The following is a 25,635-nucleotide window of genomic DNA, read 5'->3' as shown; positions in this document are numbered from 1 at the left end:
CAGAAGGATGTCAGACTGCTGTGGGCTGCTGACTCCAGAGAAGCAACCAGGTACCGTCTCCATCCACAGTTGTACCATGTTTAATCCTGATTCAAGAGCAGGATTATCATGGATTAGGACATAAACAACAAAAACTGAGTTGACTTTCTCTGCTATTTTTGGAGAAATGTAACCTGACAAAATGCCTACGTGTGCATGTTTGAGAAGTGTAAAGGAGGGAACTAATAAAATTAATTTGCCTGCCTGTGGCTCATTAGGGTCACCATGGTAACCACACACCTGTCTGTCACTCCCTGACTGCACTCTTAATGAGGAGCAGTAAATAAAACTGTTGTTATATTTAACTACAACTAAAATGACTGATTCAGAGTTTACTGGTGCTTGTTGTGCTAGAAGTCTGATTTTTATTTATTTTTTTATCTGTCCGTGATGCAGGTCTGGATATCATACCTGCTATTACCATAAAACATACCTGCACATTTTGGGCCTTCATAGCTTTGTGGAAAAACTCATTTTCTGTACAAACCAGCAGTTAATGCTATTTTAAATGCTCAAATTAAGTCAACTCATTTGAGTTTGTGCTCTGATTGTTGCAGTTGTGTGTGGATGGTGATCTACGTTTTGTATTGTTTGGATACGTACGTTTGTCTTTAACTGATTAGAGTAACTTTCTGATGAGAAAAATTTACATCAGGTACCTCAACCTTAATGTCTTGCTGGTTAAGGTCCTGGCTTCTTCCCAACCTGCACACCTGAAGTTTCGTTTGTGTTTTTGATTTTTACAAAACATGTAATTTGCTTATGCTGGACCAAAAGTCTCTGTGACCAGTCTATGACCTTCAGGGGGAGGCGTTTTCAGAACTTGTAGAGGTAGCCTTCCTCTCTAAAGGTTGGGGACCACTGTCCTATCGGTCTAAACCAGTGACATGCAGAAGCAATGGTCGTGTTTAGGCCTGTCACGATAACAAATTTTGCTGGGCGATTAATTGTCTCAGAAATTATTGCGATAAACGATAATATTGTTTGAAATTTGACAATAATTAGTAATTATTGTCAAATTTAAGAAGAAACGTTGGTTAATTTATTTTGCATGTAGTAACTTTTTTGACCACCGGATGGCAGTATAAGACTTTTTGAACCAAAGGATGGATAGTGAGGGAGCGAGCAGCGTGTCTCTTTAAGAAAAATGGGAGGGAGGCCCATTGACGTGACATGGGCTGTCTCTCCTTCCTTTATTCAGTTCTCAAAATGGCGGACGCTCGGTGTGGTTTGAGCTCTTTAGCATAGCATTTTTCACACAAAGCTTTTAATTAAAAAAAAAAAAAATCAGTGAACAAGTTCTCAGCTTTTTTTTGCAGAGGAAAACAACTTTTTGCACAAAAGCACGGGTTTCAACCGTGAATTATGGAGCTTCAACAAGACAGATGTTTGTTCCCCGAGGTCGGCCTGTTAGCTTAGCTTCTCAGCTTAGCTGTTTTTAACAGCTTTTAGGGGTCAGTGAGGAACACCGGAGTTGAGCCCTTTGTCGTCCAGTGTCTTCAGTAGAAAGAGAGAGATGAAGAAACAATAAAACCGGTAAATGAAAATGAGGTTGATAATTTTCATTTATCATGCGATTAATTGATTTATTATTTTTCGATACAGGCCTAGTCATATTTATTCCTGTTTGCCTCAGGCCCAGGCCTCCCTTGCAAAAGAGATCTGTGATCTCAGTGGGATGTTTTCTGGTTAAATAAAGATTAATAAAATAATAATTCCTGTAGACTCCCTGTAGGAGCACATACAGCATGTTGAGAGTGAGACTTTAGTTGTCTTGAAAAAAAAAAAACACTGATATGTGAGTAGCAGAATTGTCCAGTTGTCAGTTTTTGTTTGTCCGCAGTGTGTTATGCAGGAGATACAAGATGATGAAGACCATTTCCTGTTTTGAGGAAAAAGTGAGCTCAGATACAAGAACAGTCAAAAAGAGTCAGGGTGTGCACGTTCTGCACGCTGAGGGCACCTGAGAGAAAAACACAAATCTTACTGCAGAAAGAGACACTCTGTGGGAAAGCAGATGTTTAAGTGTCAAGTTTGCAGGAGTGGGAAGACTTTGTCTGCTTAGAAACATTAGACGTGCAGAAGTTAGTGTGTGGCCATCAAGTTGACACGTTATTTCCAAAATCATAAAAGCTTCAACTGCAGTTGTGTCCAAAGTGTTTGAAAAACCATAACAGTCCAGTCGTGTCAATATCATCTTTTTTAACAACTGGATTAAATTATAAATGGTGTTTCTGTGATGAATGTGTCTGAGATACAGAGCTCCATAGAGGGCTGGGTTTTCTCACTCGTTTTATCATTTTAGCTGCATGTTTGGATGTAACTTGTTTTATTATTCCTCCCAAAGCTTCAGCCTGCAGGAGATGACAATCTAAAGTTGTGACAAACAAAGAAGAACGATGGACAAAGAGTAATAAGGGTGCTTTAATAACTTATGAACAGAGTCCAAAGGTTTATTTGATTGTTTTTAATAGTTTATTTGCGAGAGGAAAAACCTGAATTAGACCTGCAGTGAGGTGTTTGACTCAAATGGGATTATTATAATGTTGCCAAATAAATTTAAGACCAGCCAAATTCCTCCCTGACCACTGTTAGAAATCAAACAGTAACTTCAGATTTCGTGCAGAACAGAAGTTTTCTCATCCTAATAACTTACTATGAACCATATTTTTTCCCAGTTCCTCTGCAGAGCATTGATGTTCGTGTGGAGGTCAGGGACCATGTAGCTACAGTTGTCTCCACTCTGAACTACGAGAACAAGGAGGACAAACCACTAGAGGCTGTTTTTGTCTTCCCTCTGCCTGGAGATGCTGCTGTGTGTCACTTCAGTGCTGAGATCGGACAGAAACACATTGTAGCTGAGGTCAAGGAGAAGCAGCAGGTGAGCTGGACAGAAAGATTTTCTATCTAGAGAGGAGCACAATGAAGTGAGAGTTCACGACATATTTAATGTGGACTGCAGGCTCGGGAGGAGTATGATGATGCACTGAGCTCCGGTCAGCAGGCCTTCCTGTTGGAGGAGAGCGCAGAGAGTCCAGATATCTTCTCCCTGAGTGTGGGCAGTCTGCCTCCAGGAGAGAGCGCCTCCATCAGGCTGGAGTACGTCACTGAGCTGGCTGTGCAGGCTGATGACGGGCTGAGGTTCTGTCTGCCTGCCGTGCTCAACCCTCGCTACCAACCTCAAGGTAGGATGTACATTCACACCAGAAAACATTTTTGCACAGCTCAGAAGTCTCCCTTACCCAGCTTAAAAAAGAACACCTCTAGTTTTGAGTGTTTGCTCAGAGGGGTGAGCACAGAGGAAGACACGCAACTGTTGCAACATCCAGGAAAACACGCTCCAACGTCAGATAAGGAGGTCCAGTAGAAGAAATATGAATCACTTCCTGTCATTCTGGGGTTGCCAAACAAGCTCTCGGAACACAAACTTTTAGCCTCTGTAACACATCTGTGTGGGGTTGTTAAATGTCTCTGGGGGTTTCTGTAATTAGGTAATGTTTATGACACAAAGAAGATAGACATGTCCCAACTTGTGGAGTTTAACACGTGAATAATTTCCTGTAATTGCTGATTGCATCTTTGAGTTGGAAAATGGGGAGGATTTGCACAACACAGACACAAAGCTGGATTGAGTTTTGTTTCTCTTCTCTCTTCAGCATCAAAAGCTCATAATTTACTTTCAGACAGTTAATGTTGAGTTAAATGTGTTTTAACACCATTCACTACTTGTTCAATAGCATTCAGATATCTGCATGTTAGCTCATAAACCGTCATTAATAAGGACTTCCTAACGACTTCTACTGAAGGTCCGTTTTGTCTCAAAATAACTTCCTGACTACAGAAATCACATTTTCTTTAACAATGCAGCCTGAATGAAGAATCACGTTGCTGAAATTTGTTAAAGAATATTTAACAAAACTGTTAAATTTACAACAAGCAGAAAAGGAGCTAAAATCAGCAAACCTAAAAGCTATGTTCAGCAAAAAAATGTCACAAAAGCTTAAAATTACCAAAACTGTTGCTGAAAGCTCAAATTATCAAAATTGTAGCTAAACACTAAGATTACCCTAATTGCAGCTAAAAACAATTAGCTACAAGAAAAAATGTGTAAAACTGCAGATAAAAGCTAATACCACCAAAAGTGCTAAAACGAGCAAAATGCTAGCTAAATCAGAGGTGAGCAACATTTTTTTCCAGAGGTCCAAATCAACATATTTAAAGCAATAGAAAGGCTGCATTGATAATTTGAAGATGCATTTTTAAGACTGATAATCCAGAAGACTTATTTTTATTAAAGCTTTTTCTTCTTGCAACATAATTAGCATGCAAGATTAAAAAAAATGCCTCCCCAGTATTATTTAGGAATATAAAACATATTTTCTGTAAATTATCTCTGAACATCTTAGCCTAAATATGCAAAAAAAAAAAAAGTGTCTAAAGAATCTTTAAGGTTTAGTCAAGTCTGGAAACATCCAAACGTGAAATACATTTTTACTTAAACTAATTGTGTTCATTGATTTTTGTTCAATAGGCTTAATTTAAATTTCCTTAAGTTTCATTGATAAATTGCAGGTTTTCATCATTTTTTTTTTTTTAGTCCTTTTTTAAATCAATTAAGATTCTTAGGGGCCGGGTGGTGATTGCTCAAGGGCCACGCCACATATTGCTCACGTTTGAGCCCACGGAGCACAAGAAGACAAAATTTGAGCAAGTATGCTAAATTAGATTTCTGAGAACTGATTCATAGGAATTTATAATATCTCAGTGTATTTCTATGGGATTATTTTGTTAAAAATATTATTAATAAAGCATGAAAACAATTCATAAATACACCAAGTGCACAATCATTCCTGATTGAGATGGACATTTTATTTTTCTAAATAATATCACAAAGTATTCAGAAGTTTGACTGAAGAATTGTATAGGAAAAACTTTTATAATTTTTTATTATATCTAAACAAAGAGATTTATTTAAAGTTTTATTAGCTATGACCAGAAGAACTCTGCTTAATATTTGTTTTTAGAATCGTTTTCCTGAATAATGCTTATTAATGTTTAAATCTTATGCTACAGAATTTTGATAAAAACAACTTAAATGCACTAAAATGAGCTTTTAACTTTCAGCCCAAGTTGTTCTTGTAATGCAGATGTGTTTGAAAGAATCACAAAACAAAATATAAAACCTTAATATAATTTGAATTTGTTTTTATGTGTGCAGATTCACATTTTAAATTAAAAAAAGCACCTTTTTGTTGTTTTAGAACTTCATAAAAACCGTATTTAGCAGAACCTTTTATGGTCAAACTTTTGAAATATATATTTTTAATAGAGCAACAAATATTAGTTTATTACGTAGCATGAGTCTGCTACTAATCACTTTCTAATTAAACAGCTCGTTACTGGAGCAGAAATTCTAATGAGCCTAAATAATGTCACTTTAAAATATCCTGATTAAATGAACATTTCAAACCTGATGTTTGCAGGTAGTGAGGGTCCCAGTGTCCAGGTGTCCTCAGTTCCAACCTCTCAGGTCCCGTACAGTCTGTCCTTTTCTGTCCAAGTGTCTTCTCCTCGCCCAGTCTCTAAAGTAGAGTCCAGCAGCTCCCTGGAGCCTCTTCAGTACCTCAACACTGATCAAACTCAGGCCTCGGTGCGTAGAAAGCTCATGTTACTGCTGTTTGTGGTTGATACAAAGATAAATAACTTTATTCATATGTGTGTGTTTGATCTGAAGGTGAAGTTGGCTGCAGGACACAAGTTTGACAGAGACGTTGAGGTGCTGATTTATTACAAAGACGCCCACCAGCCCACTGCTGTGGTGGAAGCAGGACAGACCTCTGCCAAGACAGGTGGGTGGAAACTAATAAAGTTATCAGTTTACAAATGAAAAACTAATTCCATGAGTTGGAATTTCTTTTAAAAAGCATTACAGTAGTCCCTCGATACTTTGCGGTGGTTTTTCGCGGACTCGCTCTATTGCAGTTTTTCAAAATAAGATTGGACATGACACACAATTGGCTGATTGATGGACGGGCCGCACGATCGGCATGGAATTTTTTTTTAAAATAAATAATTTCAAATGATTTAGCACCTGTGTGCAGCCCACAGCTGTGGGACAAGCTTCCTCCTTCAGCTGATCAGCTGATCTTGTGCAGAGTGAAGTGGGCGTGGCTGAGAGAGCAGCCGGAGGCAGGGAGCCGAAATCATGACATTCTGTTATCTGAGCGTTTAGAGTTTAGAAACATTGTTTCGAATATTGCAAGTGTGTGGGAAGGGTTTAAAACACCTTAACATACAGGTATACTAAAATAAAGTACTACTTACGATTTGTACTACTATTCCTACTTCACGTTTTTTCACTTATCGCGGGGCTTCAGGGTACGGATCCCCCGCGATAAACGAGGGACTACTGTATAGTTAAAATTTTCCATTCTAAATATTAAGTACACTTTATACAAAAATATATATATTTGGCTTTTAACAGATTTTTAAAACACACTTTTGTCTCTTTTTTTTTCCCTTTAATTAATAAACACACACACACACACACACACACACACACACACACACACACACAAATAACTAGATGAAGGAGCTTTACAATAGTATAGTAGGAGTCAGTGTTTGAGCAAAATGGTCATACAGGTTTGTTTGTGTTTTGGTGGTGGTGGTGGGGGGGGGGCTGCTCCTTTCGCCACAGCAAGTGAATTTACGTGAAAAATTGGACAATTGCCATAATCTTTGGACTATAGAGCGCACCTGAATATAAGCTGTACCCACTAACTTAAAAAAAATTGTACATATGTAGGCCACACTTGTCTATGAGCGGTAGGTGTCCACGTTGTAACATGAGATTTTTACGCAGAAAGATGTCACACATGATTTTTTAAAACTTTTAATGAAATATGTGCCAGTAACATACACAAATATGTACAGTAAATGTATTTTTCTGAACAGTGCCTGTAACACGGCTGGTAAAAAAAAAAATACAGTAGCCGACCAGGAAAAGTCACTGTTCATCTTCCTCCTGTGCACTAAAACCACTAAAGTCGTCTTCTTCAGTGTCAGAATTGAACAGCCTCAGAAAAACTTCATCATGAACATCCTCAGTCTCTCTTTTGTTGTCATGCTCAATGTCACTTTCATCTCGAGGCCAGTTCGCACTAGAGCTTGTGCTCTTCTCTTCATCACGCAGATGTCCAGTCTTTCGAAACCCGTCGTGATAATGGATTTTTTTTTTTTTTTACCTTCTCCGCTCTCAGGATCCACTGGGCAGACTGGGGCAAAAGTTACTCTTTGCATGCTGCCAGTTTTGGTAAATGATTTCTCACCGCTAGTCATCGAAGCTTCCCACTGAGTTCGGAGCGTCACTTTAAATACACAGTTCACACAGGTGTCGAGGGGCTGCAAATACTTTGTTGTGTAATTCGAACAGTTTCGTCGGTCCTCTGTAACCTGTACAGTAACTTCATTGGTCTGACGTGATGAGGCTAAATGTTTTGACTGCATAAAGCTCGTTAGCCTGTGAAAACCCATAAATTAGCTGCATCATTGTATAAGCCACAGTGTTCAAAGTGTGTGGAAAAAGTAACGGCTTATAGTCCGGAAATTACGGTAGTTTACACTAGTTGCTCTTCCTGACACAACCTGTAGCCTCAATATTACTGGACCACGTAAATATTTACAAGATAAATTTAAAAGATATCTTCAAGATATCTTTTTCACTGCTTTTTAAATTTATATATTTTTTTAATTTACTTTATTTATTATATATAATTTTGTACTCTTTGGTATGTATTTATTTGTTAATTGTTAGGCTTCTTGATATGGGACCTGAGTCTGAATTTCGTACCACAAACATGCAAATGAGCTGTTATGACAATAAAAATCCTTGAATCCTTTATTAAAAAAAATGTATACATAAACAAAAGTAAGACCACCTTCAAGCATAGAGGAGTGGACAAGTTGATAAAAACAATTAAGTCATCCGAGTTAATGGTCATCCACAAAGAACATTAATTATCAAAGTTTTGTTCACTACACGTTTAAAAAACTTTTTGTTTTCTTTGTTAAACGTACTGGGAAATGCGATCAGTCGTTAGGCCGATGGTCCTCCTTGATCATGTGAACAGCTAGTTCTGGCTGTCAGCAGCAAACTGGTTGATCCACTATGAGAAGATGCTGCTTATAGGACTGAGTTTAGTGCAGCTTCTCAGACTGATGAAGTCTTAAGAATAAAAGACAAAACATTTCAACAATTTATTATTTATTCATTTTCTTAATCTGTCCAGAGGACCTGACTTTGTTGGATTTTTCTACCTGGATTATTGAGCATGCATCAGGGTACTAGGAAATGTTTTTTGGTAGATGTTCAACATGGTGTGTTGGTATAGAAACACAGGGTTTGTCCTTGGTGCCAGGCACTCTGATGGGTGATCCAGTGGTGATGTTGAGTCTGTACCCTGAGATCCCCAGATCTCTGGAGTCTCCGCTCACATCACGAGGGGAGTTTGTGTTCCTGCTGGATCGATCAGCGAGTATGGATTTCCCCATGTGGGCTGGAAGTCATCTGACTCGTATTGCCAGTGCCCGGGTAATCTTTTTAAGTGTAAAAATATCATATTCTGTGTTTTTATGGCGTCCCAGTCATAAAGTGGCATTTACTTTCTGTCCCTCTCTCTTTGGCAAAGGATACTCTGCTGCTTCTGCTGAAGAGTTTACCGATGGGCTGCTATTTCAACATCTACAGCTTCGGATCCACCTTTGAAAACATCTTCCCGTAAGCTTTTGCCTGTATGTTTGTACATTCCTTACTGCTGGTGTGTAACAATTGTACTCACTAAAGTTTGCAATTATTATTATTTTTATTGACAGTAAAAGTGTAAAGTACGGACAGAAAACTTTGAATCAGGCTGTAAAAAAAGTTGAAGAGATGGGCGCTAACTTGGGAGGAACAGAAATCTTGGAGCCACTCCAACATATCTACAGACAGCCCTGTGTTCCCAAAAGACCAAGACAAGTAATGCACACATGCACACACATGCACATACAGTTTCTTTCTATCTTTACAGGGACTTTGCATTGACTTCCATTCATTTTTCATCCATTTCTATAGCTTAACCCTGACCGTTACCCTAAACCTAACCATCACCAGTACATACATACAACCCCCACACCACACACACACACACAAACACACACCAGTCAATGATGCAATAGCCTCTACTTTCCTGTCCAGACTGGGCTAAATGGTTTAATAAACTATTTATTGTAATCCTGCTCAGTAAAAATGTCAATTTAGTTGGGATTTTATTAATCAGAGTGGATTACCAGACAACTGTGTAGTGAGTTTCTCTCTTTTTCTTTTCTTAATAATTAGACTTATCAGGACATAATGCTACAAATATGACTCAAATGGCGCTAAACTTTGTTTAATTGTTTATTACTGTTCTTCTCCACAGTGTAACTCCTACACACTTCAGTATCTTGCAGCTAAAACATTAATTTAACTTACATTCCCTGTTCAATTCCTATCCAGACTCATCTGGAAAACTACAAACGTTCACTATTCTAATCCCTCAGAGGAGGACATCAGGGTACTGCTTGTGTAATGCAATACTTCCCACAGCCCCAGCGCAATATAAACGTGGTTCAAAGAAAACACAGTGACACGGTGATCATTAATCTGCCTTGTTTTATCAGGCAACGATATAAAATTAAGCTCTCTTCCCCAGCTGTTTGTTTTTACCGATGGTGAGGTGTCGTACACTAAAATCGTTCTAGATGAGGTGAAGACAAACTCTGATTCTCACAGGTGAGGCCACACTAACCTGACTCATGACCTGTTTCGTGTCCATGTCTTTGATAAACCTGAAGAAAACCCACTTCTCTGTACTCTAGGTGTTTCACTTTTGGGATTGGAGAAGGAGCTTGCTCTGCTCTCGTCTGTGGGATGGCGAGAGAAGGCAGAGGTCACGCTCAGTTCATCACGGGAGCTGAAAGGATGCAGCCTAAAGTAGGTTATTACAGGGAAGGAAAATATATACGTTAAAATCAGAGTCGAGTTTAGCTGTAGGTTTTGTTTAACCAGTTTTATTCTTTCTGCCAGGTGATGCAGTCACTACGATTCGCGTTACAGCCACTTGTTGCTGACGTCTCAGTCACGTGGGAGTTACCAGACGGAGTGTCAGCCACCCTCCTCTCTCCACCAATCACAATGCTTTTCCAGGGTCAGAGGTCACTGATTTATGCCCAGCTCACCGGAAAGGTAGGACCTGTACAAATCAAAACACAGAACTGGATCTAAACGTACTGTTTTCAGTCAGAATGACACATTTTTCTGCTCGGCAGTCTCAAAGTTCAGATGCAGCGCAGGGCTGTTTGACAGTGAGTTACACTGTAGCTGATCAACCTTCTCAGAACCAGCTGCACTTCAGTCTCCAGCCAGAACAGGAAACCAAACAGGACACGGATCAGAACGATCATCTGCCCTTTACTCGGTAAGACACTTTACAGCTGAAGATCCATTTAAATAGGAAAAGTCTCTCCTGATAACCTGATTCATGCTCAATAATCCATAATCCTAATCTTTGTTAAATTTTTCTACCTGGATTATTGAGCATGAATCAATATATTTTGAACACTTTGCCCATGGCTGCCTCAAATGAGTTGGCGGGGGAGGGGGCGGACTACAGAAACCACCTGAGCACCATCAAACTGGTTGACCCACTATGTGAAGGTGCTATTTACAAGACTGAGCTTGTTGCAGCTCCTTGGACTGATGAAGTCTTTTGGATGAAAGACGAAACGTTTTGACAAAACAAAAAACATCCAGAGGACCTGACTGAACTTTATTAGATCTCTCCTGGTAATGTTTTGTTTCTGTCACTGATTTTGACTCATCCTTCCTCCCTCAGCGCTGACAAAATTTAAACAAAAACACATCTAAATATGCAGCTCTAAGGGATTTTAGTGAAACTAATGAGAAAATCCAGCTCACTTTTTTTACGCCCATTGAAGGCGGGATAATTCACCACTTGCTCTTGCCGAGATTGGACGCTTCTCCCTTCCCCTCCCTCTCTGCTTTGCTTTAATGCTTTGTCTGTGAAACTGCTTCTAAGACTCTCTTGCATATGTTCCGAACCATAATTATGGACCTGTTTTGATCAGTTGGTCTCTCAACTCATTTTACAACATTTCTTCGAAGAGAAGACAGGCTTTAGGCGAGCCGATTTTCTCTGTTGGCACGCATGCAGCTGGATATCTCATCAACTGGAAGACTTGATGATGTATCTCTGCTGCTATTTGTGGGTTTTAAGGACACATATTTAATTGGATTTACGATAACTGGTTCCTGCTGTTTGGATTCGGCTGGTTGCTGATTTTATCTACAATCAAGGAAGTCGTTGGCAGCAAATTTGGACCCGATCACGCTGCTTGCCTTTATGATGGCTTGGTTCATGCCTCGAGTACCCAGACTCAAATACTTTGGGCAGAATGATCAAACATTTGGGCTTTTACTCAGTCACATTCCATCGGTGTGGCCATGTAATTTGGACATTTCACAACCGAGTCGACCAACACAGACTCAAGGTAGATGTCATTAAGTTCTGCCTGTACCCAAAACAACTGTGTGTTTGTCAGAATTTGGCTCCCCTGGCTGGCCTTGAAGGTCATTCAATTCAATTCAATTCAAAAATACTTTATTAATCCCAGAGGGAAATTATATGTTGGGTAACTCATCATTCTGGTTTCATTAATGAGTTATTATAGATGCTGATGGATGTGGGCAGGAAGGATCTCTTGTAGTGTCTGTCCTACAAAGGATTTGAAGAAGCCTCTGACTGAAGACACTTTGTTGCTGTATGACAGTCTGATGAAGAGGATGCTGAGGGTTGTCTATCATGTTCTTTATTTTATGAAGAATCCTTCTTTGTACAATCATCTCCAAAGGTTCTAGAGGAGTCCCCAGAACTGAGCCAGCCTTCTTTATGAGCTTGTTGATCTTTTTGAAGTCACTTGCTCTGGTGCTGCTACCCCAGCAGATGATGGCAGAAGAAACAGAGCTCTCTACAACAGACTTATAGAAGATATGCAGCATCTTGCTGCAAACGTTGAAGGACTTCAGCTTCCTCAAGAAATACAGTCTGCTCTGTCCGTTCTTGTAGATGCTTCACTGTTGCATTTCCAGTCCAGTCTATTGTCCAGGTGAACTCCAAGGTATTTATACTTCTCCACCAACTCCACTTCTTCTCCCATGATGGAAATAGGGTTGGACCTGTTCCTGATTCTTCTGAAATCTACAATCATCTCCTTTGTTTTGTTCACATTCAAGATGAGATTATTGTTTCCACACCATGCCACAAAGTGGTCCACCAGTTCCCTGTACTCAGCTTCTTGTCCATCTCTGAAACACCCGACCACTGCAGAGTCATCAGAATATTTCTGCAGATGACAGGAGTCTGTTTTGTACTGGAAATCTGAGGTGTACAGAGTGAAAAGGAATGGTGAGAGTACAGTCCCCTGTGGTGCTCCTGAGCTACTGACCACCTGGTCAGACACGCAACCCTTCAGTCTCACAAACTGTGGTCTGTTTGTCAGGTAGTCTTTGATCCAGGTGATTGTTGAGGTTTCCACCTGAGTCTTCTGGAGTTTCTGACAAAGCAAATCAGGCTGGATTGTGTTAAATGCACTGGAGAAATAAAAAGAACATGACTCTCACAGTGCTGTCTGCCTTTTCTAGATGACAGTGAGTTTGCTGAAGCAGGTGTATGATGGCATCTTCAACTCCAAGTCCACGCTGATAAGCAAACTGCAGTGGGTCCTGATATGTGCTTGTTTGTCTAGTCAGGTGGGTCAGCAGAAGTCTCTCTAGGACCTTCATGATGTGGGATGTCAGGACAACAGATCGATAGTCATTGAGGACTGATGGGTGAGGTTTATTTGGCACTGGAACAAGGCAGGATGTTTTCCACAACACTGGAACCTTCTCCTGGGTCAGGCTAAGGTTGAAGAGGTGCTGCAGAACCCCACAGAGCTGCTCTGCACAGACCTTCAGGACTCTGGGACTGACACCTTCTGGACCTGCAGCCTTATTCCGGTTCAGTCTTATCTGAATTTGCCTGGAGAACATGTGATCTGACACTCACCACCCCCTCTCTGAGGGATTTCCAACTGATAATTAGATGAAACCAGCTGAATAAACTTTGTGGCATCATTTCAGGACTCTTGGATTCTCATAGTCATTATTCTTGGCCATTCCTCGACATCCCTCGAGAATGTTTATGGATCTCACCGGAGGACATTGACTGATTAGTCCATCTTTATCAGAACTCTTACAATGCCCTCGAGAGCATCTATGAACATTGCTCACCGCTCTCGTCTCCCCCCTCTGCAGAATGTCTACGTCACTATGTGCTTGTTTGTGCGAGGTGTTTTTTAATATCAGAGTTTTTCTTCTCGGGCAGGAAAAAAAAGTCTGATAGGAATTTTTTCACCTCCAATTCCTACATGTGTCCAGTTTCACTACTTTTTGTCTGTCTAAACAGATCTCACTTGTAAATGAGTCGTCTAGGCTCAGTGTGACTTATCTGTCTAAATAAAGGTTGAATGAATAGACTGCATACGTCTGCAAAATTTCCTTTGTCTGATCTTTTATTATTATTAACCTTTATTTAACCAGGCAAATCCCACTGAGATCACAGATCTCTTTTACAAGGGAGGCCGGAGTCTGAAGGCAAACTAACATGCATGCTTTTGGTCTGTGGGAGGAAACCGGAGTACCCGGAGAAAACCCACACAAGCATGAGAAGAACATGCAAACTTCACACAGAAAGACCCCTGGGACCAACCGGGGATTGAACCCAGGACCTTCTTGCTATGAAGCAACAGTGTTAACCACTGAGCCGTCATGCTGCTCAAGATAATTTAACAAAACTTCATACTCATTTGCATCAACACCAGGTGGAGTGTTGTATACACTTTTCATCAACCCAGCTCCAAGGTCAAAGTTACAAACGAAGGGCAAAGTTAAAATAAGGTCCACTGATATACTTAGATCAATTAACATAACTTCATACATGTATGCAGAATTCCAACTTTAATCTAAGAATTCAGAGAAAAAAGTCAGAATTCAGACTTTTCTCCCAGAGTACATAGTTCCCGTTTGAAGTCACACTTCCTGCATCCAGGAACTAGGATAGGATAAACTAACTGAGAGCAATTTTCCATGCAAGTGAACACACGTGAGAGAATAATAGATGAGTGCTACTGGGTTAAAGTGTGCACAAACAAAGACGATAAATCAGGAAATAAGTTTTCAGTGTATCTTGAAACTGAGAAAGCCTGAAGGCAAACAGCTTAAGAACTCAGCATTGAGCGTCAACGAGTGTGGCTCGCCAATAATTCAAACCAGTGTAGTTGATCAGTTCAGTTTATTTATAAAGCGCCAAGTCACAACAGAAGGCATCGCAGGGCACTGAACAGAAACATTCACATACAGTATAAAAGCCAATCAGTAAAGTTCTCTATCTAAAGAAGCCAGCAGATTGTATTGAATCTTCACTTCATCACAGTCTCCCATCCTGAGCAAGTGCAATGGCAACAGTGGAAAGGAAAAACTCCCTTTAAACAGGAAGAAACCTTCAGCAGAACCAAGCGCAGGCCAAGCAGCCATCTGCTTCGACTGGCTGGATTTTGAGAGGAACAGGAAGGAGAGACAGACACAGAATGGCAGGTCCAGGTGTACTTTCTATAGGAGGAAAGACAAAAAAAGCACATGTGAATATAGAAATAATTACAAATACAAACAGGTGGAGCAGAGCAAGTAAAGACAGCAGCGAGGAAATGTGGTCAGTTTGTCCACCATCAGTCTAAGCCTATAGAACTAATACAACCCTAACTATAGGATTTATCAAAAAGGAAAGTCTTAATCCCAGTCTTAAAACTGGACAATGTGTCAGCCTCATGGACAGAAACTCGAAGTTGGTTCCACAAGAGGGAAATCTGATAATTGAGAGATCTTCCTCCCATTCTGCTTTTTGAAACAAGTAAACCTGCAGTCTGAGAGTGAAGTGCTCTGTTAGGAAAATATGGAACAATAAGACCTGTAATACAAGATGGAGCTAGGTTGTTGAGAGCTTTGTAGGTTAGGAGTAAGATTTTGAATTCAGTTCTGGGTTTGACAGGGAGCCAGTAGAGAGAAGCTAAAACTGGAGAGATATGATCTCTCCTACTAACTCCAGTTAAGACTCTGGCAGCAGCATTTTGAATGAACTGTTTTTTAAAGAAGCATTTGGACATTCAGATATCATCATAATAATAATAATAATAATATCAACAGGAAAAACAAATGAAACTCTAAGAACACTTTGTCAGTGGTCAAGGAAGGTTCAAGCCTAATAAATCTGTGATCATGTCAATTTTCTATTGATATTGTTGCAAACAACAAGCTGTGAGGCTGGAATCATCCGTTTTCATGCAGATCTTAATGAGAAGGACCGATAACTTCAGGTGAATGTGTGAATTTAGACAAGAAGTAAAGACCAAATTATAACAGCAAAAGACACATTCATCCATTCATTATCTTTACCCACTTATTCCTTTTTGGGTCTCGGGGGTCGCCAGTGCCCATGTCCAGCAATCACTGTGTGAGAGGCGGGGGACACCCTGGACAGGTCTCCAGTCCATCACAGGGACACAGACAGAGACAAACAACCATTCACTCTCTCACTACACCTATAGGGACAATTTAGAGTTACCAATCAGTCTAACATGCATGTTTTTGGTCTGTGGGAGGAAACTGGGGTACCCGGAGAAAACCCACGCATGCACAGAGAGAACATGCAAACTCCACCCAGAAAGACCCCAGGACCGGGATTTGAACCATGCAGGGTAACCTGCTCACTGAGAGGCAGCAGCTCTACCAACTGTGCAAGAGTGCTGTTCAAAAGATACATACTGAAGTTAAATTTTTATATAAAAAAACAAATTCTTTACGCCCCCTGCCTGTGATCAGAACTTTGTTGCTGCTTTGGTTTAAAGTGTCCTAAAACTTAAATGCACAGAATTCCTACAGAGTGTGTTTGAACTGATCAATCCCCAAAGTTTTTTTTCTTCTTCGCTCGGCTGCTCTCTTCTTCAGGGGTCGCCACAGTGAACTAAGTCGCACGAAGACTTGGAAATTGTTCTTACGCCGGTTGCCCTTCCTGACACAACCACAGACCACCGAGCTACCACAGCCCTCTGTGTAGAGCAGAGAGCTGCTATCTAGGGCGCCCTGGGGAGCAGATGGTGGGATTTAAGGACCTTGCTCTAGGGCCCAGATGTCTCTAGGAGGTCCTTTAGCATTTGACAAAGCCACAGTTGATGAAAATTTAAAGAAAAGCCAGAAAAAACAAACAACCATCTTGTTGGCGCTGTGTGCACACTGTTACAGGTCTTCTACGACCATGTTGATTTTCTGATAGAGCTAGTTTCTAGTTTGGTCAAATGGGAAGTATTCAGACATTCAGAGTGAGATCAAAGTCACAATTCTGAGAAAAATGTCAGAATCTTACATTGTAAAAAACCTTTGCCCTAATTATGTTTATATTTTGATTTACTTCATTTTGTATATCGTTTTCTATGTTGCCTGTTTTTCTGTCTGTACAGCACTTTGGTTGGCCTCGTCGCTGTTTTAAGTGCTCTATAAATAAAATTGTATGGGATGGGATGGTAATCCTTTTCTGTACCCCACAGATTGCATAACGGTTACGTTTTTAAACATCAATCCAAAATGGTTGGCTTGCACTAAACTGCACTTTATAGGGAACAGGTGGACAATTTGAAAACAGCCCTAGTTTGATGAATGTCCTTTGAATAAAAATAATTATGATAGGAGCACGTGTTTCAGGTAAATTCATGAACAAAACTTTGCCGATTAGATGAAAGTCATGCTGTTGACCCTGTGGTGCATGTCGGATCTTTTTTCTCTTGGTCTGTTAGAAAATGTTCCCTCCTGCCTTCTCCTTGTCTCCATCTGCAGCTTCACGATCCACAGATTGGCTGCTCTCACGCTGATTCGCTCCCTGGAAATGGAAATGAATGACCAAGAGCAATACAATGACTTAAAGAGCAAGCTGGTTGAGCTTAGCGTGCAGTCAGGAGTTGGCAGCGTCTTCACGGCCTTCGTCGCCGTCAGCAAACACGATGGCGCAGTCGTCCAAGGACCGCTGATCTACAGGGAGGATCCTAACTACAGTGAGTCTGATTCTAAAACACCAAGTGTCCTGTTTGCTTTGTGCTGCTCTGTTAGTTTTAATAGTTTGAGCTGCTTTTCTTGTCTTTTTTTTTATTTTGCTCAGTGCCCATGCTTCGTGGAGGCATGTTGGATTATATTCTTTACGAATTAAACGAGACAAATGGTACGTAATAAAATCCAGATCTTTGTTGTTTTGTCTTCATAACTTTTACTCATAAATGCATCAGCAAAACAAGAATTCAGGTATAAACAAGAAACATCTCACTTCTCGAGGAGATGCTGCTGGTGTGAAAATGAGCAGAACGGAAGAAAGTAACGGATGAAACAGACCCTCATTTCTTCTCTCCTCAGTTTTCAGACGCATTTACGCCTCAGCTAGGAGCCATGGTAAGAAAACTCAGACGTGTTTGTGGCCTGCAGGGGGCACTGCAAGATTAGGGGTTGACCAGGGTTGGTGGTAGTGTAATCTTTTGATTGAGTCGTTTTAATCCCAATTTAATCTGCATTTTATTTTAACTTTTAACTTTCAGCTTCAACAAGAGGTCAGATACTTTCATATCGCAATGTTAGATTGGTGAAATTGTTAATGCTATGTTTTTGTTTGGTTGTTTATCTCCTCAGGAAGCTCCGTAAAAAAGAAACTATCATCAGGTAAACAATCCACCCAAACCTTTGTGAGCTCAGGATGGAAATACAGTGCCTTGCGAAAGTATTTGCCCCCTTGAACTTTTCAACCTTTTGCCACATTTCAGGCTTCAAACACAATATATAAAAAATTTTTTGTGAAGAATCAACAACAAGTGGGACACAATCGTGAAGTGGAATGAAATTTATTGGATTTGTCAAACTTTTTTAACAAATAAAAAATTGAAAAGTGGGGCGTGCAATATTATTCGGCCCCCTTGCGTTAATACTTTGTAGCGCCGCCTTTTGCTGCAGTTCCAGCTGCAAGTCTCATGGGGTTTGTCTCTATCAGTTCTGCACATGGAGACACTGAAGTTCTTGCCCATTCTTTCTTGCAAAACAGCTCGAGCTCAGTGAGGTTGGATGGCGAGTGTTTGTTGTAGTATGACATATGCGTATATATTCATACATTTTAAGACGGGTTCTTCATTTTTCTGACTGTGTAAATGCGTGCATTGAGTTTAACAGAAATGTAACGAGAGACGTTATTTACCTTTGACCCATCAAAATGAATGCGGTCATTTATTTGCAGAATCAAAGTTTAACATCACACATTTACATTAATTTGGCAGAATATGAAAACAATAACAATGGCAAGTTTATCAGAAAGTTGGAACAATACGGAGATTGTCCTCACTTCTCAGCAGAACAACAGACATCAACCACACGGCGGTGATTGAGAACTTTGCTTCAGATATTTCTAAATTATCTGTAATGATTTTAGGAGAAAGGAGAGTTTAAGATGGAAAATGGAGATTTATCTTACAGAGAGATGTGTGAGGGAATTAATCTGTTTGACCAGAAAAGTGCACGCTCCTTCAGTTCTTAGCTTGTTCACGGTACACTTGGTCGAAAATAGAACCTTCTACCTGGTTGATGATAAAATCAGCGTCGGCGTAGGGTTCCTTTCTGACTCTTTCAGCGTCTCCGTTGAGAGCAGCTAAAATACTTCGAGAGTCGTGCGAGGTTATCCAAACAGAAGTTATAATTCCCAAAATCGTCACTGCATTCTGTATTCCAATAGAAGCATTCTGGACGCCTGCGTTAGCATCCAAGAACTCTGAACTCTTTAACTCTCTTCCGAGAGTTAAAGTCTGGAACTCTTCTTCAGGAAAACTTTTAAGCTCTGAAAACTCCCATGTTGAACTCATTCCTGAGCGCAGCAACTCACTGAACTGGGAAGTTGCCACATTTTAAATGGGTCGACTTCCGGGTCATTTGAGAGCTTTTTGATTGGTCGATGGACCAGAAAGAGGTGTGGTTTGTGATGTAAGGTGTTATGAAAAGTCAAGGGCAGAGAATGAGATAGTTTAAAAACAGACAGAAAGATTATTGGAGAAAACCAGACTTCGTGGAGTCAAACTCTCCTGTATCTTCTGTGAAGATTAAACATGACATTTCTTCTCAGTAAACATTTTAGTTGACCGAAACCTGACTTTTAACATACTTACAAATTTGCTCATTGAAGACAGAAAAATCAAGAAATGCATATTAACCTGATTTCTTCTTTGAATGAGGAATAAAAATCATTACTTACTGTTTATGTAAATAAAATGAGTAGTTATCTTCAACCTGTAAACATTGAGTGAACTAACACAATTTGATTATCAAACATTTGTAAAATAGTAATGATCATAGAGAATTGTCTTTTCTACTTGATTACTTCAAGAAAGAAAGTCTCCAGATGGCTCAAACTGTATTTCTGGATGCAGATCAATGAAATAACAGTCTCTGTCCATCTGGTCAGTTTTGACATGGGCCTAGGTTCACTACATTGTGAACAGCAGTCTTCAGCTCTTTCCACAGATTCTCGATTGGATTCAGGTCTGGACTTTGACTTGGCCATTCCAACACCTGGATACGTTTATTTGTGAACCATTCCATTGTAGATGTGTCTTTATGTTTTGGATCATTGTCTTGTTGGAAGATAAATCTCCGTCCCAGTCTCAGGTCTCTTGCAGACTCAAACAGGTTTTCTTCCAGAATGGTCCTGTATTTGGCCCCATCCATCTTCCCATCAATTCTGACCATCTTCCCTGTCCCTGCTGATGAAAAGCAGACCCAAACCATGATGCTGCCACCACCATGTTTGACAGTGGGGATGGTGTGTTCAGGGTGATGAGCTGTGTTGCTTTTATGCCAAACATATCATTTTGCATTGTGGCCAAACAGTTCGATTTTGGTTTCATTTGACCAGAGCACCTTCTTCCACATGTTTGGTGTCTCCCAGGTGCTTGTGTCAAACTTTAAACAACACTTTTTATGGATATCTTTGAGAAATGGCTTTCTTCTTGCCACTCTTCCATAAAGGCCAGATTTGTGCAGTGTACGACTGATTGTTGTCCTATGGACAGACTCTCCCACCTCAGTTGTAGATCTCTGCAGTTCATCCAGAGTGATCATGGGCCTCTTGGCTGCATCTCTGATCAGTCTTCTCCTTGTTCTAGATGAAAGTTTAGAGGGACGGCCGGGTCTTGGTAGATTTGCAGTGGTCTGATACTCCTTCCATTTCAATATGATTGTTTGCACAGTGCTCCTTGGGATGTTTAAAGCTTGGGGAATCTTTTTGTATCCAAATCCGGCTTTAAACTTCTCCACAACAGAATCTCGGACCTGCCTTGTGTGTTCCTTGGTCTTCATGATGCTCTCTGCGCTTTGAACAGAACCCTGAGACTATCACAGAGCAGGTGCATTTATACGGAGACTTGATTACACACAGGTGGATTCTATTTATTATCATCAGTCATTTGGGACAACATTGGATCATTCATAGATCCTCACTGAACTTCTGAAGTGAGTTTGCTGCACTGAAAGTAAAGGGGCCCAATAATATTGCACGCCCCACTTTTCAGTTTTTTATTTGTTAAAAAAGTTTGACACATCCAATAAATTTCATTCCACTTCACAATTGTGTCCCACTTGTTGTTGATTCTTCACAAAAAACTAAAATTTTATATCTTTATGTTTGAAGCCTGAAATGTGGCAAAAGATTGAAAAGTTCAAGGGGCCGAATACTTTCGCAAGGCACAGTAGGTGTGCACTGTTAGCAAAATATCTCATAAACCAGTTGACACATTTCAATGAAACTTTCAAAAAGTAATAATTAGATGAACACGTATAACTGATATCAGGCTAATTTGTTGTGGTTGTAGTTGAAAGTTTTCCCACCCTAACATGTTCTTCAAGCACCACACACTGCTCACACATTCAAACCATATTCTGAGAGCTATCTATAGCTCAACATGGAAGTGGAAGATTATAAATCTCTGTTTTATAAATTCAGATGACTTGAGGAGTGATTTTTCATACATACATAAAAATATGTATTTTCACCTCAAATACTGTGAACTTTGTTGGTTACTACATTAAAAAAAAGTCTTAACAGTTTAGTTGCATCACATTGGACTTGGTGAAATAAAAACTATTTAGAGTTTTGATGTTTTGGTCATAATTTATCACAAATTTCATGTACAAATCTCATAAACTGAGTTATTTGAACTGTTTGGGTACTTTGTTTACAGTGTTACATAACAAACAACAATACTATTCTAATTATTTGCTTTATGTCTTGTTTTCGACGTAAAAGTCTTCAGCAGATCTAGCTCCAGCTTGAAGACCAGACAGAGTGATTCACCTCAGAGCTGTGGTAAACTCACAAGAATGTCATGTTTGAAAGGAAACTTGTCTGATTTTTGCTAAACGTATCTGACTGTAAACTCCAGCAGAGGTGGCCAACGTTTTTTTTTCAAAGGGCCACATCAAGACGTTTAAAGCAATCAAAGTGCCGCATGGAGAATTTGAAAATTCGTTTTCTTTATGACAGATAATCTAGAAGACTTTTGTCAGGCTTTGTCTTGTTGTAGCATAGTTAGCATGCTTTATAAAACATGTCTTTCCAATTAAGAATATAAGACATATTCTGTAAATTGGCTCTTGTGACAATGCATTATGTTAGATTAACAGAGTATACATGTTAGCAGAAATATGCAAAACAAATGGATACATTTATATTTCTAAGTCGTTAAGGTTCAGTTTAGTTCTGGAAACACAATAACTTAAAAAAAGTTTTGTTTTTTCAAATGTTTTGCGTAAGATGTTTAATTTAAACTTCCTTAAGTCTCGTTGATAAATTACTGCTTTTATTTATTAATCTTTTTTTTGGGAGGGGGGCTTAAGTTGCCCACGTCTGCTCCAAAGGAATGATTATCAAGGCGGATTTATCTTTCTGTCCTTGTTAGTGGATGTAAACCTTTGACCACAGCTGTATGTTCATGTTGGTGCACGTTTACGTTTCAAGTTTTGATTTTCTCTTCTGAAACATCTTCTGCAGCCACAGAGTCTTCGGAGCCACCCAGGGATCCTCTGCTGCAGCTCGTCTCCCTGCAGGAGGCCTCGGGCTGCTGGCCGCTCAGTCCAGCTTTAGCTGCAGCTCTGGGACAATCCTCTGAGGAGGTGACAAAAACAAAGCCTGCGTCGGTAAGACGACATATATTTTAATGGCAGTATTCAAAAACAAATTTAGAATTCAGCTCAGTTTTTGCTTTTACTTTGTTGAAGCAGAGCAAAAAGAAAGTGTGGGCCACCATTTTGGTTTTGGTCTGGCTTCATGGGTTTACAAGTGATGCAAAGGTGGAGTGGGAACTCCTTGCAATGAAAGCGACATTGTGGCTCTGCGGTAAGAGAGGTGAGAAACATAATGATGCTAACGGGTTATTTCTAGCTACATGTCTGTTTGATGAACATGTGCGTCTCCTCCTCCTCAGCCGAGTGGATACCTGAATGTGTGGAGGCTGCAAACAGTCTGTTGGGTTGTAACGTGCAGAAAGGTGAGCTGGGACTCTGAGCTTTTCACCGTCCACTGAATTCTGCCTCAGGATTATTACACCCAGGTTTTCTTTAACCTGCGTTTGACTTTACTGCACTTCTGTTTAAACAGTATTGCTTTTATATACAGTATTACATCTTCATAAAAATGAAGTAAAATAAATAATGTAAGCACCTTATTCTCTGCTTGTCAATCAGACATAAATCTCTCAAATGGCTGATAAATACGGGCTTGTTTTCTGGTTTTACGTTTGCATTTTTTTCTGTAACATTATTCTGCTGGAATAAGTGAAATCAAATGTTTTAGTGAGCAAAAACAAACTTCAAAACCAAATAATCTGTGCACAGATATAACTTTATTTTGTTTCTTCATGTATACATTTATTGAATACCTTTTATCTTTGAAAACAAATGGTCAAAAGATTAATTTCATTCAATTTTTATAATGTATTTTGCTGTTTTTGGAGAAGATTGTATATTATTCAAATATGTGTTCTTTTATGTTCAAATGTTTTGTTTGTCACTTTTTGCAACATTAAAAGTGGCCCACCATATTTTGGTGTTGGTTGTCAGAATGGAAACATCTGTCTTCAGCTTAATAAAATATATACAGTGGGGAACCCTCAAGGCCTTCAACACTTTCAGAGAAGTCTTAAGAATTCAGCACGTTACATGTAAAATTTTTATTTAATCATTTTCTATAAAATAAATATTTTCAATCTAGTTTTTCTTCCTTTTTGCTCATTTATCATTTTCTGTCAACTGTGTTGCAGGTTTTTTTTTTAATTCATGATAATCCAGTTATCCAATCAATTTGTTTTAAATGTTTGTCTCCAGGCGGAAACATGTTTGAAGGTTCTTCCTCATTGGTCAGGACTTCACTGTCAGCAGAGAAGGCTGAGCTCAGTTAGAGTCTCTGCAGGAAGAGTTTGTTAAATAACTGACAGGAAAATTAACCAATAAGAATGCTGATATAAAGTGGGTGGAACCAAAATATGGGACTCAGGAATTTTGGAAGTCCCTGTAAAGCTTCGGTTTTTGAACATGCAATTTTTGATGCATTCAGTTGCAACCTGTAAATTCAATCATCCACACAGAAATTGTAGTTGCTTTAAAAAAGCAAAGATTAAATATTAAATTTAGATTTACATTGATAATTTTCAATATTACACCTGTATTCTGGTTTCACTACATAATATTTTACAGAATCGACAAGTTCTTTGGGTTACTGGTAAATTTCAGTGTAAATTGCCAGTATTCAAGTTACATGTTGTACTTGAACGTGACTGTGAGCTGCAGAGCCTTCTGGGTAATCTTAGAACCGAATTTGGTGGACCAGCTTCTGTGTTCAGATGGGTTGTCTTGTTGGTTCTGTTCAGTGTTGGGAGTTTGTGGTCGTTGTTAGTGACTGTTTTGTATTTTTGACTCTATATTATGCTGCAGTATCTTCCTGTTCATGTTTAGTTTTAAATTCATGTTTTTATGTGTTCCTCCTGTGACGTATGACTTGAAATGTTCTTTATTTTCCATGATGGTGCTTTGGAGAGGATACGGCGATATCTATATTACACGAAACTTGGCTGTAGAAACAAACACCAGACTTTTTCTTCATGTTGGCTTTCAGACGGCACAGATCAGCAGATTGTAAACAGTGAAAGAGGAGAGATTTTGATCCTATTGAGTGGTGAAATGTGAAGGGTTTGAAAGGACATGTAAGTTTTTTGCGAGGTGGTTTTTTTAATATTAGAGTTTTTCTTCTCAGCCAAAAAGAAAAAGTTTAATAGAAATTTTTTTTGCCTCCAATTCCTACGTGTGTCCAGTTTCACTACTTTTTGTCTGTCTAAACAGATCTCACTTGTAAATGAGTCTTCTAGGCTCAATGTGACTTATCTGTTTAAATAAAGGTTGAATGAATTAATTAATTTATGTAACATTTTAATTTCCTTTTTAAATTTAGCGGGTGTTGCTTATATTCGGGTGCGCTCAATAGTCCAGAAACTACAGTATAACAATCTTACTTTGCAGTTTTTCACCTATCGCAGAGGTGTGTGGAACGTAACCCCCACGATAATCGAGGGACTGCTGTAACCTCTTTCAGTGGGCTGGTTTCTAAAGTAGCTCTCTATCAGTGTTACATTATCTGTTCTCGTCTGTGTGTCTTGTTCCAGCAGCACATTTCTGATCAGAAAGCGTTTGTTTCTTAACATTTATCATCATCATTATTTGCCTGATGAAAACCCTTTGCGATCGATATTGTTTTCCGAGGGTCACCTGGATGACAGCAGCACACGCCATAAAAGAATGATCAAAACAAATAATGTAGGATAAAACACGTACAAACCGGATTCCAAAAAAGTTGGGACACTAAACAAATTGTGAATAAAAACTGAATGCAATGATGTGGAGATGGCAAATGTCAATATTTTATTCGTAATATAACATAGATGACAGATCAAAAGTTTAATTTGAGTAAATGTAACATTTTAAAGGAAAAATATGTTGATTCAAAATTTCACAGTGTCAACAAATCCCAAAAAAGTTGGTACAAGTAGCAATAAGTGGCTGGAAAAAGGAAATTGAGCATATAACGAACAGCTGGAAGACCAATTAACACTAATTAGGTCAATTGACAACAAGATTGGGTATAAAAAGAGCTTCTCGGAGTGTCAGTGTCTCTCAGAAGCCAAGATGGTAAGAGGATCACCAATTCCACCATTGTTGCACAGAAAGATAGTGCAGCAACACCAGAATGGTGTTACCCAGCGTAAAATAGCAAAGACTTTTAAGTTATCATCATCAACCGTGCATAACATCATCAAAAGATTCAGAGAATCTGGAACAATCGCTGT

At 39.4% G+C, this 25,635-nt stretch overlaps 1 protein-coding gene across 1 annotated transcript; it reads left to right on the top strand.

Moving 5' to 3' along the window:
- The first annotated feature begins 7 nt into the window (after window positions 1-7).
- Window positions 8-22,805, top strand: LOC119410833 (von Willebrand factor A domain-containing protein 5A-like). The gene is made up of 17 exons (XM_037677755.1): window positions 8-50; window positions 2,718-2,920; window positions 3,002-3,224; window positions 5,523-5,689; window positions 5,774-5,888; window positions 8,460-8,632; window positions 8,730-8,818; window positions 8,914-9,058; window positions 9,774-9,853; window positions 9,940-10,054; window positions 10,148-10,306; window positions 10,390-10,538; window positions 17,063-17,277; window positions 17,382-17,441; window positions 22,293-22,438; window positions 22,523-22,646; window positions 22,726-22,805. Exons 1-17 carry the CDS (start codon window positions 8-10, stop codon window positions 22,803-22,805), a joined length of 2,286 nt encoding a protein of 761 aa, XP_037533683.1.
- The last annotated feature ends 2,830 nt before the right edge of the window (window positions 22,806-25,635 follow it).

Source organism: Nematolebias whitei, chromosome 6 (assembly GCF_014905685.2).
Source record: "Nematolebias whitei isolate Nwh7 chromosome 6, NemWhi1, whole genome shotgun sequence".
Taxonomy (NCBI): Eukaryota; Metazoa; Chordata; class Actinopteri; order Cyprinodontiformes; family Rivulidae; genus Nematolebias; species Nematolebias whitei.
The sequence above is the reverse complement of the archived record's forward strand: the minus strand, read 5'-3'. Positions and strand labels throughout refer to the sequence as shown.